Genomic DNA, 22,310 nt, shown 5'->3' with positions numbered 1-22,310 from the left:
AGATATTTGAAAGTAGGCTATCTGTTCTCTCTGTCAATTTGAGTAAACTGCCAGAAAAAGGTCAACCATAGGCAGTATGCCATGGGGAGGAGAGACTTCACTATAAACAACAGTTTCTATACATAATATCACTCATGCGTTCAGTGATAATGTCAGTCAGCGTATGGGTTGTGTGCTCTAAGTAATACTCTCTTCATATTATTAGATTCTTAGTGCGTAACCCACCTGCATTCTTTAGTCATGGCACAGAATACAGTGAATGTACAGTGTAATTTAAAACTATCGTCTGAAGTCAGTAACCAACATTTGTTCAGGAAACAGCTGGAGGCATATCATCTCAAGATGGTGCTCTTGTGAATTTGTGTTACTGAAAAGGATATTGTTTCATAGCACATATTCCAAGATTTTTTTCTAGTGACATATGTATTTATTAATTTTAGTTTCCACTGTTATTCTTCCACATGTGCATGTAGATCAACTACTTATCTCTTCAAGTTTCTGTTAACACAACTTATTTCCAAAAACACATGTTAATATACACATGCCAACTAGTACAGAAGATAACCAAACCTACAGACAGATTTGCTGCATTACACTAATGCTTAGTAAAAGGAACAATACAAGATTTATGATACCCAAATTTCAATACAGAGATACCATTTGATTACACTTCATCATACAGTCATACAAATCAGCTGGACTTGTAAATGTATAACTGCTTCTATAGTTGTTCATTAAAATCTACTGTCTACAGCAGAATCAAATACAAGACACTTCAAAAAAACTGCAATTTCTCACATGAAACATAAAACATGGAAAGAAAATTTTTATTGATAGTACACATTTACTGGAAATATTTTGATATGTATTTGTTTCAGGAGTGAAACTAAAATGTGAAGAGTCCAGAGATATCTGCACTTAGTATTCACTGAGATATTGATGTATCCATGATTCAATCTGTGAGACACTGCGATCAGTCCACTTTGTGTGTTCCTTGATGGCTTGCATAGTGTTTCTCAAAACTGGCAGCAGAGATGGTGTGTCACGCTGACGAGCTGCGTAGAAGTCTGAAACCTGGAAGCATTAGCAACACTCAGAAAACAGCAAGTAAATGGAGTTGCTTTGTTTTGAACATTTATGTACAATGTGTTAACTTTAGATGGCCAATCATCTTCATAAACCTGAATCTACAGAAGTGGAAATTTTCTGCTGGTAGTCATATGTTTTTTGTTTTAACCATCATTACCTAGCTGACAATCCTGTGTGAAGTAGCCATTGTTGTCTGCTGTGTTAAATGTTTTGCGCTTCACTCTCTTTTGTATTGTTTATTTTTTGTGATAAATGTATGCAGTTGTTGCAGTTAGAATCTTTATTAAGCATGCCAATACTTAAGAACTTCTATGTGAAATGCTTTTAATAATTTTCACAAAGAAACTCTGTCTTGAAATCTGAAAAAAAGTCCAAAGACATTCTAGTCATATGTTAAGTATACCAGCAACAAAGCAATCAACATCTTCATTGCGAAATAGCAATGGTAACTGTACTGGTGATAGCGCCATTAAAGCAAACCTACTAATCACATTTTTCTGACAGTCCTTCACCAAAGGAGATGCGGTAAATATTCCAGAGCTCAAATCAAGAACAGCTGCCTTTATGAGTAATCTAGTATACCCTCAGTATAGCAAAGCAACTTAAGTCACTTAATAAAGACACGTCTTCTGGTCCAGATTGGATACCAATTACTACATTTCACTCAGAGTACACTGATAAAATATCTCCAGTTTTAGCAATCATATACAACCACTACCCATTTGACCTAGGACTAGAAAGCTGCAAGTCACACCAGTACACACAAAAGGAAATACACAATTGTTTGAAAATTGCAACACCAACGAGGAATGGTCTCAATGATTTCAAAATTGGAGGATTTGTAGAACAGCAGAGCCATAATAAGTGGTTAAGGTTGCAGAGAGATGGCATGTATGTAGGCACAGCAATACCCTCTTATTTGTGACCAGATAGGCCTGTGTTACACCACACTCACTCAGTACAGGATTGTCAAGCAAAGTGGAAACATGAAGCAATTGCTGATATGCCTAGATGATGTCAAAGGACACAATATCAGCATGTGAGTGAGTTCAAATCTGCAGAGTGCTTGATCTCTGGGAAACAGGTTTGTCATACCATGATGATATGGGTTGTACAGCACATTCTGCTGTGACAGTGATGCATGCATGGAACCAGATGATAAAAGAACGTCATACATAGTGACGAGCAGGTACTGGACCACACAATGCAAACACTGTGCAGGATGACTGCCATTTTGTCCACATGGCTGTAACCAACAGAATAACTTCATCCTCAGTGTTGGCTCAACATTGGAGCACTGAGATGGGTGTGTATGCGTCTGCATCAATGGCCCAACATCATTTTTGAGGGTGGATTGTCATGCATGGCACTGGGTTGGATTCCACTGACTACCTGTGTTTCAAACTGGAATGGACATGTGAACACTATCACTGGTGTGCTGAATGTCAAAATGCAGTGTTCTCTTGCAAAATTCCACTTCAATATGTCCTGCAGTGACATCTCCATATGTGTTTGATGTTACCATGGTCAAAGCAATCGAGCAGACTTCTTTGTTGTGTGGCATAGTGGAACAAATGCTGTTTTTGGGGAATGAAAAAAAATCTCTTATGTCATCTGTTGATATTTTATAGCAAACAGTAGGCCGTGATACCATCTGTAGCACATGTGTGATATGACTACTACTATAATAGATGCTGTGATGTAAAGCTGTGTGTGCTAAAACTACTTTGTTTGAATTCTTTTAAAAAGTAGTAAGTACTAACATTTTGGGGCCAAAACCAGGAGTGTCAACTATGTGCAAGATCTATAGGCAAACTCCACTCCCATACAAGGCCCCTCAGTCATGTGTCTTTGATGATTAGTTTAGCAACAGTCCCAGTGAGTGTGAACAGACCAAGAAGGTCATAAAACTGAGCTGCTACTCAAAGAACACTTCTCTTAGTTGCCAGTGTGTCAGTCAGGTCTTCAGTTATCTTTTGGTAGTCAGTGGAGATAGTTATCTTCATAGTTGATTGCCAAGACTCACATTTCAGGCTTTGTTCCATGACCTTGGGTAGATCTTTCAGACTAGCTGCCCATTTGGAAAGGAGAAGGCTTATTTACAGGAATAGTGTTGTCAGTTCATAATAAACAGTTGTAGCCTTATCTCTCACACTAACTATAAAATTGTCCATGAATGTAGAATTGTCTGAGTGGCCACACACATAGATATTTTCCACTGTGTAGTGCTGCTAACTGCCTTATGCCTGCTGACAAAAGGAATGGCCTCAATGAAAGTGGAAATTGCAAATGTTTGAAGTGCTATGATGTCATGTCATTCATAGTGTTGTAGGCACCATTCTCAGTTTTTTTGACATGATACCACTAGAACCTAGAAAGGTTCAAGATCAGTTATAAGAAGGCTTGCACCATGTCAGATGCTAGTCAAATTGGAAGCTGTCAGAATCATAACAGGGTTTTGAGGATGTCTTGCAGTAAATTAGGTCTCATTTCTAGTGTGTGTGATGATGCATTGAACAATATGCTGTATCTGATAAGCCTACTTCCATTGCTGCATTCCACCACTATACAGTGAAGTTTATAAAATATGTTTCCAACTGTATAGTCCTTAGGTGCAGCTTCTACCTGATCCCTCTTAATTTGGTGTGAGGTGTTCTTACAATAAATAACCTTCAGTTCCTCATTCTTTTGCAACTTGTTTTGTAGGGAGCAAATTCACACTTCAGTAGTTACGCCTGTTGTCTCCAGGTCCCAAATGCAATGCAGCTACTTATAAAAAATCTCATTGAAACCACCCTGAATGAGGTCGATGGTTGCCTGGTTAACTGCAGTACCTGCGATTATACTTTAATTGGTAGTTTCAAAGTCACAGTTTTCCAATAATAATCAGTGCTGATTGTGACTTGAATAGGGACGTCTTCAGTGTCTCCTTTCAGATCTGTCAACTGTGAACCCTCCCTCAAGGGCATATCTCCTACATTTCGTAGTACTGTCAGTTTGTATGTGTATTTGTCGCTTTCTAAAGCTGCAGGTGATAACGTGAATGGTGGTGGAGTATTCCATTATGTCAAAATGAAACTTCTTCCTTGAGAGGGATGAAGTGTGGGATGAATCAGATGCCATTATCTTCTGAATTGTGTTTTCAGTGACAGTGATTAAGTGAGATTGAATGGTGAATAAAACTTGACTGACTCCCTGTGCCTAGCACTGCATGTGTCAACGTGCTCCTAACTGATTGGTCCAGTGATACTCACAGGAATGGTTTGCAAGTATGTGATGTAGGGAGTCATCTTTCTTGTCTTATTCACTGTCACGAGATGGCTATTGCAGATGGAAATGTGGTACACACCCTTTCATTTCACACATGATGCTGTTTCCTGTTTAAAATGCTGATTTTTGTTATGGCCACATCTAAGGCATAAGGAGGAGTGGTTCGATTTATTTGGGATGTCTATGCAAGTCTGTAAGATAACAGCTTTCTGTCAGTTTTGGTCCCAGTGCCCCCTTTCTTCGCAGTACATGCAAAAAGGGTCTGAAAGTTGTTGTTCCTTCTTCCTGTCATCCTTCATTTTACCTTCACATGAAAAGCAGATATGTGGGGTATGTGATCTTCTTGTAGAGTGGTACATCCATGTATATTTCATTCTGAAAATTGCCTCTGTGACTGCACATAGCAATTTGTGGGTGAGCACTCTCCTAGCACTTGGATCTGCTTATGGCAGTCAATGTAGGTAGTTTCGAGAGCCTGAAGTAGAAACATTAAGGTTCTTGAGCAACTCGACTATACTTTGGATAATCCTGTTCTTATCCTGTGTTTGGATTTTAAAATTTGCTTTGTCTACTCATACATGTTAGCCATAACAGCATTCCCACCAATGAAATCATTAGCTTCCCCAATGTTCCAGAGAGGAACATGTGCTTACTGATAACTGACACTATAAAATTTTTGTCTATGGAAACTGTGAATTGCTGCCATCGAGGTCAGGCTTTTGTGTCACCTGAGAAAGGTGGCAGTTCTCATCCACATAGTTGAATTGGTGAGCTGCAGAGGTTGACAAACATGTATCAGCTGTATTTTTACCCCCGACTGTATTGTTACTAACAGCCCTTTCCCATCTTGAATAGTGCATTCACGTTTGTCTGTATAGTTCATGCATGCTTCTGTATTGGCTTCATATTTAGTGTCATCAGGGAATTTCTGTACTGAATCATTTATTGTATACAGCTCTTCTAGGGTTTCCCGCAGGTGGTCCTGACAATGTCTGATTTCCTCTGCAGGCATAGAAACATCAAACATAGTCATCTGGCTCATAAAATGCTTAGCATTTGAGCGTAGAATTGTCTGCTTGTGTCGCAGTTTTGGGAGAATCGGGTCTGTGTCAATCATGTTACATGGGTTTTGCTACTATCCCAAGGGTGCACCTGTTATAACCACCCCCTAAGAAATGGTCACTGTTGTTAGGAGATGGTACCACTGCTCTGTAGTTCACTGTCTGTATCCTTTAGGAATACTTCCTATTTACCAAAAGATGCCCTTGTTGTCTAGTAGTGCATGCAGTTTCCCTTGGCATTGCACCATAATACTCCTGCTGCACAATATTTTTCTGCCACTAACATCCCTGCTCTGACATCAAACAGCACTTGTAAAAGACAGCAGTGCTGGAAGACGTGCAGAATGACAGAGACAACAAAATAAAATGCTTCATTCTCTGTCTACTGGATGTAAAAAAAAGACCTGTCAACTGGTCCAGTTGGTCATCTTCCTTGAGATAGGCTGGGATGCATGGGGTGCTGGGAAATGAGAAGTGATTCTTAGGCCGTCTGTTGAAATTTGTAGCAAACAATAGACTGTGCTGCCTTGTGCAGCAGACATGTGATGTGGTTGCTACTGTAATGGAGACTGTGAAATAAAGCTATGATGCTTGTATCCCTTTAAATGGTAGCAAGTGACAAGTGTGATAGTTTGGAACACCTTTGGCAATCATGCCTCCTGTGTACTGAGTGAAATGTTAATATCAACTACTACATCAGGGCAGTTTCAGAGCCTGGGACACTGCCCATCCTGCAGGCAGCTCCACATTTCATATTTCAGCAGGACAGTGCACAGGGACATGTGAGAAAAGTGCAAAATTGTGAGAAAAGTGCAAAATTTTTTTTGGTGAACGATGGGTACCACTGCTTTCTTGGCCCACATATTTCCCAGACATGTCACCTCTCAAATGTCTGGGGTATGGTAGTATGGCTGCTTGTTTGTTCTGGTCCTCATGCAACAACTGTTGATGCTTTGTGGATGCTCCTACAAACTGTGTGACAGTCTGTTCCCCAGCAGCATAGCCAGACCCTCTTTGAGTCCACGCCATGATGTCTAGAGGTTCTGACTGCAGCATGTGGCAGCTTCACACAGTACAGAATTCTCATAGTCAAAGTGCATCTGCAGTTCTGTAATTCACTTGTGTATTGTTATGTCACTAATCCGTGGAATAAATTCCATTGTAGTCACATGTCTCATACTTGGTGTTGCAAATTTCACAAACAGCAGTGCAGAAGTAGTCCACTGATTTATAGATCCATATCATTGACACCTGACATACAGTAAGACTTTGGAATGTACCCTGCATTAGAAAATTATAAAATACCTTGAAGAAAATTATCTATACAGCCAGCATGGATTCACATAATCACTCTTGTAAAACACACCTGACTCTCTATTCACACAAAATAATGAGTGCTGTCAATATGGGATCTTGGGTTGATTCCGTATTTATGGACTTCAATCAAATAGCATGGTTATGAAGTATCATCTCAGATGTGTGACTGCATTCATAATTTCCTGTCACAATTCATACTAATCGATGGGAAGTCATTCAGTGAAACAGAAGTGATACCTGGGGTTTCCCAAGGAAGTGTTATAGGCTCTCTGCTGTTCTTAATTTGTATAAGTGATTTAGTAGATTATCTGACTAGCTGTCTGAGACTGTTTGCAGATGATGCTGTCGTTTACTGTCTAGATCACACTTCAAATCACACATCAGGTTGCATTATTAGTTACATGTTCCATAGATCATTTGAACAATTCTTTTGTTGTGGATGAGTCAGTTTATGGGATATGTATACATGATTAGCATTAACATTAATGAATATACTTCATGGCAAGAAAAAAATGAAACACCTCAAGGACTGTGTACAGTGGCATTTGGGTGTATGAACAGGATTGCATTGTGGACCTGCAGGAAGCTGCACAGATGTAACAACGGATTACTGTACATGTTAGGCACAATGTATTGGTGGTGTGTTGGTGCTTCCTGCAGTGGTGTGTGGGACATTGTCATACCAATAGCCCAGCTTCTGGATGTCCATATAATAAAGACAGATTTCAAGATCAAAGCATGATGTGAGCAGCAGTGTCCAACTGAAAATCATCCAGGGGTGAAATCTAGATGCATGTTACACCTGCTGTACCCCCATGGACCATTGGTAACCATCTGCTTGGAGTAGGACTAAAATCACATGTGCCCTGCCCAGGTTGTTATTGATTACACATCATCACCAAGCGTGGTGTCTCTGATATTGTGAAAGAGTTGAATGGAAAGTGGAGTGGCACTTACATGTTGTAAGTGATGAGAGTAGGTTCTGTCTGTATGTGAATGATGGACATGCAGATGTATGGCATAGACCTGGTGAGTGACCTATTCTAGAGTGTATTCACTCACGACACACAGGACCCATTGCAGGCTTCAGGGTGTGGCAAACCATCAGTTACAACTTGCGGTCACATTTGGTGTTTCTGCAGGGTAAAGCAATGAGTTTCTGCCACATTGCACAATCTATTATCCCCATGTTACTGCCATTTCTTCAATAGGAAGGTGATGTGCTTTTTCAGCAAGATGATGCCCATCCAAATACAGGTGTTGTGATGTAACATGCTCTTCATGGTGTAAAACAGCTGCCTTGGTCAGCAAGGTCACATAATCTCTCGCCAATAGAACATGTGTGGGACATGATAAAGTGGGAACTTACTCATTCTTCAGTGTACACAAGAACCATTGCCAAATTTGTAACAAAAAGTGCAAATTGCCTGAGACAATTTATTGCAAGATGTCATTCAGCACCTCTATGATCAGTTGCATGTGAGAAGACACATTACTGTTGCTGCCAGATGGGGGTACATGGTCTGTTGATGGGACTGTTTGGACAACCTTTACTGTGACATGCTTGTTTCTCTTGGTCTGAATTTCTTTTCATAAGCTCTCAAAATGATGAACTGGAACAGAAAGTGTTGTCCAGGAGAAATTATTTTGGTTAGATTTAAAACTTGCTTTGCTACCTATCAGACACTTTGTTTTCAGACAGAACTGCTGCATATTGAACTCCTTTCTGTGCCACTGACAGCTTTAATAATGTGTAGTAAAGGTCACTTTTCTCATCTAGTGTTGTAGATAAGGACATCACTGTTCTTTTCAAATTGTGATGGATTATTTATAATGAATTTCATTAGTGAAAGTGTATTGCGATGGTGCAGTTAAAATGCATCATTCTGTGAAGAGCTGCCTGTGGGGTGGACCCCACATATTATTATTACTGCTTGCTTTTGTGCAATCTGTATATTCTTTCTGATTGTTGAGTTACCCCAGAATATTATTTCATAAGACCTTACTGAGTGGAAATTTCAGTCGTTCTCAGTGTTCGCAATTATACGAAGAGCAAGAGTAGCAGTACTTAATTGTTTGAAAAACTCCAGTTCCAGTTATCATCAGCATGTACACTTAAAAAATTGTAGCATTCTACCCTGTTTACTGACTCCTGCTCATGTGGTACATCAACTGTTGGTATGACTATTTGTTGTGTAGAATCACATATTCAGAATTTAGGGAGAACTAATTTTCTGATAACTACTTCTTTGGAAAATATGATTTACAATCTCTTCTGTTGCTTTCTCTCTAATGAGATTAATTATAACACTAGTACTGTCTGCAAGAAGTACCAATTCTGCTTGTTGAATGTTACATGGGAGATCATTCTCATACATAAGGAGTAGGTGTGGATTCAGAATTGAACACTTTAGGACTCCATTTGTGATTTCTCCCCAGTCACCAAAATTTTCTACCCTGCCAACATTATTTGAATTATTCAGCACGACTTTTTTCGTTCTTTTTATTACCATTTGCATTTAAAGCCACCGATTCCATAAAACTCGAGTTTTTTTTAAGAGTTTAACATGATTTACAAAATCAAATACCTCTGAAGGTCCATAAAAATCACTAACTGGTGATACTCTATTACTTAACGCTTGTAGTATTTGATGAGCAAATGTGTAAATAGCACTCTGTCAAGCAGCCCTTATGGAATCCAAATGCGATATTATAAGTAAACTGTTTATACCTAAATGTGAGAATCCTCTTACTAAGGAAATTGGATGATAATTATTTAAGTATTTTTGTCACATTTCTTATGAAGAGGTTCAACAATTGCATCTGACATTTTCTTATCAAGTTTGGACAACTTTTCAGATAAATCATACAAACGAAAAGGCTGTCAATTCAACTAAATCCCTAGGGATTACAATTACAAACAACATAGATTGGAACATATCACACATAATATGTTGTGGGTAAGGTGAACCAAAGACTGCATTTTTTTATTGCCAGAACACTTAGAATAAGCAACAAATCCACTAGAGAGACAGCCTATACTACGTTTGTCCATCGTCTTCTGAGGTATTTCTGTGAGCAGTGTAGTGATCCTTAACAAGTAGAATTGACAAAAAACATCAAAAAATTTAAAAGAAGGGCATTTTGTTTTGTGTTATTGTGAAATAGTGAAGAGTGTGTCATTTATATGAGATGCTAGTTTGGGCATCAATCATTAAAACAAAGGGATCTTTCATTGAGGCAAGATCTTTTCATGAAATTTCAGTCATAGATTTTCTCCTCCAAATAAGAAACTGTTTTGAGACTTCATCCACATATGGAGAAATGACCTTCATAATAAAATAAGATTATTTAGATATCACACTGAACGAATTAAGAGCTCATTTTCTAATCTGCTACTGGAGTGAGAAGGTCGAGAAATGTTCTAAAAGTGGTTGTAGGAACTGTCTGTCAAGCACTGAAGCATTAATTGTTGAGTACCTACTGCCAAGCACCGAAGTCTTAATTATTGAGTAGTCATGTAGAAATACATGTAAACACAAGGCAGTTTCAGTTTTGAATACAAACAACATTTAAGCAGTTTTAACCACCTTGCATGATTTCTGCTTTTGCAGAAGCATGGGACACTGGTTAAGGGCCCTACACTGAGGTAGACAGAGAGGCCTTTTTCACTTCCTCCCACCCATCCCTCACCCCTATTCCTCACACTGCTCCTCATCCCATGACAGGTTTGCACTATGGCATTTCTGACCACAGCTTCTGGGAAGAACCAGTAGCTGTTCCAATTACACAATAAAAAGAATAAGTACTTTACAAAAGACCCATATATTTTGGCAATATTGATAAACAGGTTGTCAGGGGACGGACACAAAATTTTCATATGACACATGTTCTTTATTTCATGTATATTATTGTAATAAGCCATGTTGTCCACTATAGTACATTTTTACACCTATTTAGCTTTTTGTTCAAATGTTCAAATGTGTGTGAAATCTTATGGGTCTTAACTGCTAAGGTCAGCAGTCCCTAAGCTTACACACTACTTAACTTAAATTGTCCTAAGGACAAACACACACACCCATGCCTGAGGGAGGACACGAACCTCCGCCGCGACTAGCCGAATAGTCCATGACTGCAGCGCCTTAGATCGCTCGGCTAATCCCGCACGGCTTAGCTTTATGAATGCTCCTTCTGGCAGTGTATGGTTACACTTGTTTTGCTTTGGTTGATGCTTTGTGTATACACTTTGTGTATGTGAGTATTTTTTGTACTCTAGTGACAAACTATTGATTTTGAACACCTGTACTTGTCGAATTATTCATTGTACTGATGTAACCTGTTAATAAAATACAGTCATTTGAACACTCACTAACTAGCTGTAGTTTACAATTTTTTCCATAGGCTTCAGCTGTCATCCTGTGACACACCTACTGGGTGGTAGACATTCACAAGGGGCACCAGTCACTATCATTGTCCTCCCTGCTGTCTTTGCAAGTATGGCCAAGTTATTTTGTGCCCACTCTTTGTGGAGTGACTTAGTGTTTAAAGTATATTTTTGAGAGTATGCAAACAGCCACAAGAACTGTGGCCTTGATTTCACTAATGTACATATGCTGAGTAAGGAAACCAACATTTATAGAAAAAAAATCTGAGAAACTATTGAAATTTCTAAGAGCGCATGTAACTTCAATAGAGAGGATGGCTGTAGGTTCCTACATCATGGCTCCCCACAATCAAGGAAGTGAATACACAGTTGCGGTGTGCGAGCAGTAACAAACAATGCCCTGGAAGCCATTTCTGTGGACAATAATATTTTGGATAAACACTTCCCTCTTTTGCTCTGCCTGTTTTGTTTCCAGCTGAATGATAATGGCCCATGAATAGCTGCAGGGAGAACTTTAGCCAATAACTCTTCTCCAACATAAGTGCAAAAAATCCCTTTGGCAATGGCCCATCAATGGTAGCCACAAGAGATATAGGAAATAATCACCTTCTTTGGCATTAGCATGGGAATACTTCACTTACTATCCAATGATAATAACCCACCAATGGCAGCCACAAGAATTTATCCATTACTCTTACTTCTCCAGCATAAGTGTAGGAACTCCCCACTTTATAAGAGAATGCAACACTGGTTTTTGACAGTGTTAAATCAAAAGTGAACACCACAAGAGCATGTCGAATATCTCACTACAAGGGTTGAAATGTTTATCATTTAGAAGAAGTATGATGTGGCCTATCAGTCCAGAAGATTTTAACTTTGATAACATGTTTGTTTGACTCATTGGGTATTAGCACAAAAGAGCTGAAAAATATGAACTGATAGCATTTGGAGCAAATGCCAACTGTCCCAGGAAAGAATATGTATGAAGTTTCATTAACCTATATTATGTGATAAATCTAGGATTATATTGCAGCTCTTTTAAGTATCACTTCAATAAGCCCTGCAAAGACTAGCTTAGCCTAATTATAGGACACTCAGAGTCCTTTAAGCAGCAATTCTCCCTCTGCTCTTATATACACAGAATGGGAAACCATGATATATTGTGCAGTGGAAGTATCTTCTGCCATGTGCTTCACACTGGTTTGCAGAATGTGGGTGAAGATGAAATTGTCATATCAGAAGTTGAGAGTTCATGAGAATATGGGGCCAACAATCATTTTGCAATGGTCAGTTACTGAACAACTGTGCACCACTACCTAGTTTGATTTGATGGTTAACAAATTTGGCCCCCTTAATTGAAACCAACTCTCACTTGTTGACTGATTTCCAGAACTGAAATAAACTGTGCAATGATGCCTCCACTATGAATTCAAAGAGAAAAGGCTTCACAATATATTGACACACAACACACAAATTCTCCAGCAGTGCTAGTTTTTTTTCATACAGAGATATAGATTTTAGGGTGATTACATCCAATTATTTCCACTGTTTACATTGCCACTGAAGTGTAACCATTCTATTCCACTGATATACTGTACATTCAATTAAGTTTTGACATTCCTTGGTAGCAGACAAAGGACCAAAAATCTACCAAGCACTAATGGTTGTTCCTTTGGTGTACATTCAATTAAGTTTTGACATTCCTTGGTAGCAGACAAAGGACCAAAAATCTACCAAGCACTAATGGTTGTTCCTTTGGTTCTTGAATGTGGCAGGAAAGCACATCTTCATCACTTTCTGAACACTTCCATATGCAATTTATAATAATTTCTGATACTCTTATCCTGCTGTTTGTAGATGACTTCAGCATCATTACTGTTACACACACTAGAGTGCAGTACACTCTTTATAACTCAGAAAATATGGGTTCACTGTAATCAATATATAGTTAACAATACCAGTCTGTGACAGGTCATCATAAATGTGGAACATACCAAGAGAAAAATCCAAATAGTCCAGAGTCAAGTACATCAATAATGTGTGAAATAGCTTTCCAAAATGTCATTCATGTCACAATCCATTAAACAGTCATCAAGTAATTAAGGTAGGGACTTTAGCACAGCACAATTTGTAGTGCCTTCTGGGGTATAGCAATTACATTAACTTTTGGAATCTGTGCACAAGCCGCGTGGGGTAGCTGTGCAGTCTAGGGTGCCTTGTCACGGTCTGCGTGGCTCCACCTGACAGAAGTTCAAGTCCTTCCTCAAGCATGGGTGTGAGTGTTGTCCTTAGTGTAAGTTAGTTTAAGTTAGCTTAAGTAGTGCGTAAGCTCAGAGACTGATGAGTTCTGCAGTTTGGTCCCATAAGACCTTACTACAAATTTCCAATTTCTGTACACAATCAAAGTGCTCATATGTAGAATTAAAGTACTGTATAACAAAAAAAGTGTCCACCCTGTAAACAAAATTCATTTATTGTTTGTATGAGCCCCAGGTCACAAAATGCTTAGAATGGCAGTACTCTTTACCTGCAACTGAATGCGTTTACAAAGGTGCATGATCAGTGTGTTCATTTTGAATTGACAGGCATCTCTGCACCGTGTGTTTATGTTGAAACATGTTTATAAGATAAGGGATAGCAGGAAAAACTCACTCATTGAAACTTCTTACTGAAGAGGATACATGTCTGTCTACCTACACTGATTTAATACCATTCACAGAATTGCTACATTATAGTGGAGGATATTGTTGCTCTTAGTATCCCAGTAGTACCATCTAATGACAGAAGATTTAATTACAGCAAATGCAACTTATCTTAAGAAAACAATCGACTTGATAAATATGATTTTTCAATTGCCCTGTGTTGAAAAAGTGCTTGCAATAATAATTACACTGAAGCATCGATGGCTCTCATTTCTTAGGCTAGCAATGAGCATTTATGGCAGAGAAAAAGGGAAGTAAGAGAACTGCCCTTCTCTTTATATGTAAAATATCCCTAGTTTGTCCTGTTTGTTGTGAATCTCTCAAATTTTAGCAATATTCTAGGATGGGGTGCATGAGTGAGTGTTTTGAAATCAAATCTGCATTTATTTCATTTTCCTAGTATCCTAAGTGAATGAAAGTCAGCAGCCTGCTTTACCTGTGACTGAGCTTATAAGATTGTTCCCTTTCATATCACTACAGATTGTTACACCCAAGCATTAATGTGAGTTGCCTGATATCATTGATACTGCAGTAATAGGATACATTTTTTATCATTTTTGAGTGCACAATTTTATGTTTTTGAACATTTAAACTAAGTTGTCAGTCTTCACATCTATTTAAAACAGCAATTTTGTCTTTAGACAAATGAAAGGATCTGGTTCAATTTGAAATCTTATCAAGATTTATGGAATATTTGTTCAAATTCGTTGCACATTGCCACGGGTAACATAATTCATTTAGTGTAAAAGGGATTTTACTTCAAAAGTAATGCCTATCAAACCACCACTTGCAATATTTTCCCGTGATCTGTTAGAAATGTAAACAGTAGTGAAGTCACACTTGTGGAATGCAGTTCTTGTTGTGAAGTATTACATAGTGTTTGTCCTAAAGTCTTTTATACATTTTGCTGTTGACAAATGCTTGCATGTCATTGTGTTTTGTTGTTGTGAATGGTGCACTTTCTTTGCAACTTAAGTTTTATTTAGGTGTTATTCTCTTGTTTTATTGCTGCAGTATTATTCAGCCATAGCAGGCTAAAGCAAAATTCTTTGTTAGAGTATCTGTTCTTACCAGTCAACATTTCAAAAATATAACTGAAAACTGAAGCAGTGAAAAATTCCCAGGATTTTCCTTGGAAGAAAAATTTCTCATATTTATCCCAGAATCTTCTAAGTAAGTTTATGTACTGAGGCTGTATTGTAAGTTTATTTACATCATGTAAACTATTTACATAAAATATCACAAACTTCACACAGTAAGTTATATTCTGTTCGGTATTCTATGTATTTTTGCTATTAAATTGTGCACTGTATTCACATGGGTGAAAGAAGTGGAGAAATGCATCCAGAAGAAAGGAGAAGACTGGACCAAGGTGAAGATGGAGAGATGGTGGCAAGACAAGACAATGGAGAGGCCTATGTTCCAAACAGACCCAGCCAGAGGCTGAAAACTGTCCAAGATTATTTTATATTGTGCACTGTATTAAGTATTTATGGTTATTTTCCTTACGTTTGCATATACAGTCTCATACATGAGTAAAATGTATGTAACTATGATACAAAAGAATTTTTAAAAAATGAAAATTAAACAATATTTAGAAAAATATAAAACAAAGTAATAAAAATAATAAAAAATAAAAATAAATAAAACAGAAAACCTCCCGTGAGTATATGACCCTGACATGGTGGAGAGGCTCGCATGCTCTAAAGAAACCATAAAACACACTGGACAGATTCAACCATACTAGGCAGGTAACTGTAGAGAAGCTGACTAATGATGTCAAGCTCAAGCAACATAGTTTGAAAGACAATAAGAAAAACCTATACTGGTTCAGTCATCACCTGTGTCAACAAAAATCTCGTCTCATAGCCCAAAAAAGTCTAGTGTGTCCTGGGCAGAGTTAGAGTTAGGGATGTAGAAGAAGGGACCTAGCTTTTTGACTTATCTGGCAGCTACAAAGGGATTTAAATCAAAACATCTTGACACATTTGACTTTTTTTTTTTACATGTTAATCCTACTTTCCCAGTGCAGCTCTCTTAGAGTAAGTTGTTGGCACACGTGCATCGTGTAATTTATAGGCTAAATTAGGTCTGGATTGCAGAAGGTCAAAATCTGGCCAGCCAAAGGTATTTTGAAAGTATAAACTTTGTACTCAAATTATTTAAAGACTATTTTTCTGGTATATTAAAAATCATTTGAGCATCACATTATAATTTTTTTGTAGTAGTGTACAATTACTGCTGAATAATTAGAATTCTTAATGGTTAGTTATAGGTAAATTAAATATATACTGCTATGTTGTGCAGCATAGGAGAGTGCGCTGAAGAGCAGTGGCAGATGGGAGCAGTCTGGACGACTGGCACAGTATGTTACATTGATCCACATCAAAGCTCTGTACATACGAATACAACACAATAATTTTATTTAATGAACAAGGAAATTTTAAATTGTTTTTTGTCTCTGGCAACCTCTGAAACCTCTATTAAATTGAAGAGTCATATTCATTTAAACATCTATTTTGTGCTTGTAACTAGAATGATAGCATAAAGCTACTAAATGAAACTTTGGGTGAGTTCACTCATCGATGGTGATCTTTGACAATGAAGTACCTCGTCACACATCAGTAGTTCCATAAAAACTTTCCTCTGGGTAGAGAAGCTCATCAAAAGAATCTCCAGGCATATCTAGCTTCTTACAGGAAAAGCACGGCCTTTCCAGTTTGCTCTATATGCAGAAGCAGTGATGCATGTGTGTTTGGTGCTTAATAAACATCAGAAGCCATTTTCAGACTCTGATAAACAAAAAAGGATGTTGTTGCTGCAATTCAAGGTACTCCATTGTAGACAAGAAGGACTGAAATTTTGGCTGCTGACAAAAAAAGCTGTTTGCTTGAACTTCTGCAGAAGGTGCCTTGATTCTCCATAGCACTAGATGAATCATGCAACATTACTCATGAGGAACAAATGTCCATTTTTGTGTGATTTTTGGATATTGAAAATAGACAATTTAGGCAGAATTGCTAACAATATTGCCGTTGAAAGGCAAGACTTGCAGAGGAGATTTATGCAAGACTTCTGATGACTTTATGACAAAATGAAACATTAGTTATGATAGAATGGTATGTCTTTCAACTGACAGGACTCCAGTGAAGATCAGGAAAAACAAGATAAGAATCCTGGGCTACTATCTTAGCAATGCATAATTCACTAAGCAGCCCTTTGTGGAAAACTAAGTGTACTCTGAAAAAAGTTATGAACAGATTGATCAAGTTGATTAATTTTATGAGGTCTCATTCTGCTCTTCTGCATGGACAGTTCAAAGAGTTTGTTTTTGACTGTTATTTGGTGCTTTTTGACTTACTACAGTACAACAATGTTCTTTGGCTAAGTAAAGGTTATGTGAGTGAACATTTTCAGTAAATAAAAGAAAACATAACATCCTTCTTAGGAAACTTGGATCCACAAGAAGCAAGAAACCATTTGGAGTTACTAGCAAATGAACACAGTATGCTAGCTGTAGCTGTCTCAAAAGACATTCTGAAACATTTAAATGCATCCAACACCAAGCTACAAGGAAATGGGATTCATGTGTGAGCTGATACAAAGCGTGTCTTCCTTCTGTTGCAAGCTGAATAATTTTCAAAAAGATGCTGCAAGTCAAGAATGTTTTCCTTTTCCAACAATTTTTGAATATAAAAATAATTCTCAAACAGACATTTCAATGTTTTCAAATTTTATGTCATATCTTAAGAAGGAATTTGCAGCAAGATTTGAAGACTTTTCACAGACAGAGAAGCTGTCGCAATTCTTAAAATTGCCTTTTATAGTTTATCCAGTGGCAGAATGGACAGATGTGGCTGTGAAGTTGTTCTGCCTTTCACAGCTTTTATTCAAAATGGAGATAATAGACTTGCAGGAATACATTTCTTTGCAAATCTATAAAACTACATCCACTGAAGAATTTTGAAGTAAACATGTCCCAGAAAAATACAAAAATTGCCGAAAAATTGTCTGTATACCTGGCTACTATGTTTGATTCCACATATATTTGTGAAGTTACATATTCAGAAATGAATTTTTTGAAGAACAAGTATCACTCAAGATTAAAGGCCCTCCAACTTGGAGACAGTTTTCACATAAGCTCCACCCAACTTGAACCTAATTTTATGAAACTGGGTCAAGACCACAAATGTAATTTCTCCCATTGGTTTTTTAACTCAAATATGCAAACCTATTGTGTTCCATATTTTGTGAGTGAAGATTAAAGTAAAAAATAGCACTGAATATTTTTTTTTCTGGATTTTTCAGAACAAATACGCCTATCTATTGTATTTCATATTATTTATAGAGGACCATAAAAATAAAAAATAGTGAAGAATATGGGGTTTTTCTTCTGGACCTCTACAAAAATTTTCAAAAGCATCCGGACCCCACCTAAAATTACTTTCCGATCCCTGATCTAGAAGATTCATCAGCACTAATAATCAATATACTTGTATAATTTATCATATGGATGAAGTGCATACTTGTAATAGCTAGAAGGTTTTTCTGGGGTGATGAAATTTTTGGTGGTGAATTTGTTCCTGGAGAATGCTAAAACATTTTTTTTTTTTTTTTTTAATTTCTGGGTGGGATAGGGGATGTTGCTTTTTTCTGCAAGAGGACCATTTATTCCACAAAGCCTGTCCTTGTTACATGTATGGTGAAGGGTATAAGCACAAGTAGACACAAATTTATGTGCTGTTTGAGTGGGATGCATGTACAGCAGGAAGTATCTAAGAGTGGAGATATATCTATAGTGGATGCAGTTTTATATCTATAACCTAATTTTTTACACACAGTTCTTGTGTTTTTGTCAGGGTTTACAAGAGAGTTATGTAAAGTGAGTCAATAGTCATTTTTTCATTTATTTTGAAAGGTAGTGATCGCTTATTGGCATTAGTCAGCCAGTCAGGCAGCTGCAACCAGCCGAGATAGAAGCTACAACAGGGAAGTAACAAATTTTGTGACTTTTACGAGCTCCTATCCAGGAGCAAGTTGTACAATTTCATCTGCGTGCTTTCATAGTTTAGTTTCTTGAGTTTCTGCGTGTTATTTTAATATCTAATAGACACAGTTCTTGCATTTTTGTTTGCTTCAGAAAGTAAACCAGGTTTGTGACATATTACAAGTTCCCAATAGGGGCGAATTATTTAGTCTCAACTGAGTGCTTCAGTAGTTTGGTTTCTGAATCTCTGTGTGTTAATCTAATTTATTAGATACAGTTCCTACACTTTTGTCAGGGTCTGCAGCAGAATTCCGCTGCACATGTCGATAGTCGTCCGTTTGTCTGGGTGGTTCAGTTTTCCACAGTCTTTACTATGGGTAGGGACTATGATTGTTGAGTATGGATGCAAGAAGAGTTGGTGACACTTAGCTCTCAACTCCAGGCTGTGATGGCTTTGGTTACACAGCCTGAAGCTACAGTGGATGGGCACCACTGTTGTGGGCCAGACGTGGGTATCCAACAGACTTCCAGCATGTCAGAGCCCTCTGATCAGTCCTCACTCGTGGCCAGCCCAGTTACTGCCCACACTGAGGTTGAGTGGGAGGTCACCTAGGTGCATGGCCAGCAGCAAAAGACTTCCTAGGGGGCCACACATAAGGCATTCCCAGTTAGTCTAACAAACAGATTCCAGATACTGTCTGTGGCTGACACTGTCACTCAGCCAGATGCAGTTGCCTGTCCTGTGTCAGAGGAAACCTTTCAGCATGCAACATCCAGGCAATCACAGAGGATGGAATCATTGGTAGTTGGAAGCGTCAATGTCAGGCGTGCTTTGGGCTCCTTAGGGACATGGCTGCCAGGAAGGGGAAGAAAGCCAATGTGCACTCCATGTGCATACCAGGTGAAGTCTTTCCAGACATGGAACGGGTCCTTCCGGATGCCATGGAGAGAACAGGGCACAGCCAACTATGAGTGATGGCTCATATTAGTACCAATGATGTGTGTTGCTTTGAATCGTAAGAGATTCTCTCTGGTTTCGAGCAGCTCACAGAAGTGGTAAATGCTACCAGTCTTGCTTGTGAGATGAAAGCAGAGTTCACCCTTTGCAGCATAGTCGACAGAACTGATTGTGGACTTCTGGTACAGAGCCAATTGGAGAGTCCAAATCAGAGGCTCAGATGGTTCTGTGACTGTGTAGGTCGCAGCTTCCTTGACTTGAGCCATAGGGTTCTGTTCCGCTGAATGGGTCAGGAGTCAACTACATGCAGGAGTGGCTACACAGGTAGCAGGGGGTGTAGACTGGGTGTTTTTTTAGGTTAGGGGTTCTCAGGAAAAAACAAAAACGGCTTCAGTCACAAAAGGTGCAGGCTGAATACTGGAAGAATGTAAACAAAGAACATAAATACAGTAACTATTGGTTTAACAGTTGTAAATTGTTGTAGCTGTACTGGGAAAGTACCAGAGGTCCAGGCACTAATAGAAAGTGCACTGAAAGCTGGCCAAAAGTGGAGAGAAGTTCCGTTTTTGCATTGAACCTAACAGTATTCTGAAAGAATAAGCATGTTTGTTGCTGTTTGAAATAGTTTAGCTTGTCATGAAATTGAAGTAGATAGTTACTGCGAGTTAGTATGGCAGAGGTCATTCTTGGGAACCAGAATAAAATAATAATTGGATCCTTTTACTGACCTTCCAATTCAGATGATACAATTGCTGAAAAGTTCAAAGAAAACTTGAGTTTGATTTCAAACACTTATGTGACATTAATTTACCCTCGTTATGTTGGGAATGTTTAATTCCAGAGGTACACATAAAATAGCATCCAAAATAGTGCTAAGTGCATTCTCTAAAAGTTATTTTGAGCAGTTAGTTCATAAGCCCACACGAATAGTAAATGAGCTAATTATGAGCATCAAAACGGATGCAGTGATTAGAGAACACAGGATTGTCAAAAGGAGATTGCATCTTGTAACCCCAAATCTTCCAAAAATAAACGAAAAATATACCTATTCAAGTGATTCTGGCGTTCCCCAAGGTAGTGTTATAGGCCCTTTGCTGTTCCTTATCTGTATAAATGATATAGGAGACAATATGAGCAGCCTTTGTAGGTTGTTTGCAGATGATGCTGTCATTTATTGACCAGTAAAGTCGTCAGAAAATCAAAACAAGTTGCAAAATGATTTAGAAAAGATATCTAAATGGTTGGAAAATTGGTAATTGACCCTAAATAACAAAAAGTGTGAGATCATCCGCATGAGTGCTAAAAGGAGTCTGTTAAACTTTGGTTACATAATAAATCAGTCAAACCTAAAGGCCATAAATTCAACTAAATACCTAGGAATTGCAATTACAAATAAATTACAAATAACTTAAATTGGAAAGAAGACATAGAAAATGCTGTGGGGAACGCTAACCAAAGGCTGAGTTTTATTGCCAAGACTCTTTTAGAAAATCTAACAGGTTGACTAAAGAGACTACGCTTGTCCATCCTCTTTTAGAATACTGCTGCATTGTGTGGGATCGTAACCAGATAGGATTGATGGAGTACATCCAGAAAGTTCACAAAGGGCAGCATGTTTTGTATTATCGTGAAATAGGGGAGAGAGTGTCACTGAAATGACACAGGATTTGGGGTGAACATCATTATAACATAGGCGTTTTTTGCTGCGGCAGAATCTTCTCATGAAATTTCTATCACCAACTTTCTCCTCCAAATACAGAAATATTTTGTTGACAACAGCCTCCATACAGAGAAATGATCACCGTAATAAAATAAGGGAAATCAGAACTTGCACCAGAAGGTATAGATGTTCATTTTTGCACACACTGTACAAGGTTGGAATAATAGAGAATTATTGTGAAGGTGGTTTGATTAACACTTTGCCAGGCACTTAAATGTGGTTTGCAGAGTGTCCATGTAGGTGTAGATGAGGTAATCTCAGAGTGGGGATGCATGCATCCCAATTATTAATGACCCATTGTGTCTTATTGCTCGACGTGACAAATGCTGTGTTGGCTGACATGGAGGTATGTGTCATATTATACAACATGGCAACATGTATCAAATTACTTCATTGACACAATGCATTATATTACATGACATGAGTAAATACTAATAAGTAAAAAAGTGTGAATATTTCATGTGGTTTGATTGAAATATCTCTGAAGCAGCTGCCAGATAAGTTTTAAAGTCATTTTCCATGTTTTACAGTCTAATCTCTGCCTAGGACATATTCACCATTTCTGTGCTATGAAAGGAGCATTTTTCATTCTGGTATAGCATATGAGAATACTTTTGACAGTAAACATATATGTGGTAGTGAGTCAAATGCATTTTGTAAGTCAAGAAATGCAGCATTTACCTGACTGTCTTGATCCACAGCTTCCAGGATGTCATGTAAGAATGTGTGATTTATGTTTTCAGAGTCCATGCTGAGGAGATCAGTCTGTTCAAGATACTTCATTATGTTTGAGCTCAGATTATGCTCTAGTATTCTCCAACA

The 22,310-nt window shown here is 38.1% G+C and overlaps 1 protein-coding gene across 1 annotated transcript in view; it reads right to left on the bottom strand.

Moving 5' to 3' along the window:
• Nucleotides 1–415: 415 nt before the first annotated feature.
• LOC126484820 (thyrotropin-releasing hormone-degrading ectoenzyme-like) overlaps nucleotides 416–22,310 on the bottom strand; it is a 297,846-nt gene continuing 275,951 nt past the window's right edge. The window contains exon 19 of the mRNA XM_050108419.1: nucleotides 416–1,074. Coding sequence (XP_049964376.1) covers nucleotides 919–1,074 — 156 coding nt within the window. The 3' untranslated portion in view covers nucleotides 416–918. The remainder of the gene's footprint in view (nucleotides 1,075–22,310) is intronic.

This window comes from Schistocerca serialis, chromosome 1, assembly GCF_023864345.2.
Source record: "Schistocerca serialis cubense isolate TAMUIC-IGC-003099 chromosome 1, iqSchSeri2.2, whole genome shotgun sequence".
Lineage (NCBI taxonomy): Eukaryota > Metazoa > Arthropoda > Insecta > Orthoptera > Acrididae > Schistocerca > Schistocerca serialis.
This window is presented reverse-complemented; position numbering and strand designations above follow the sequence as displayed.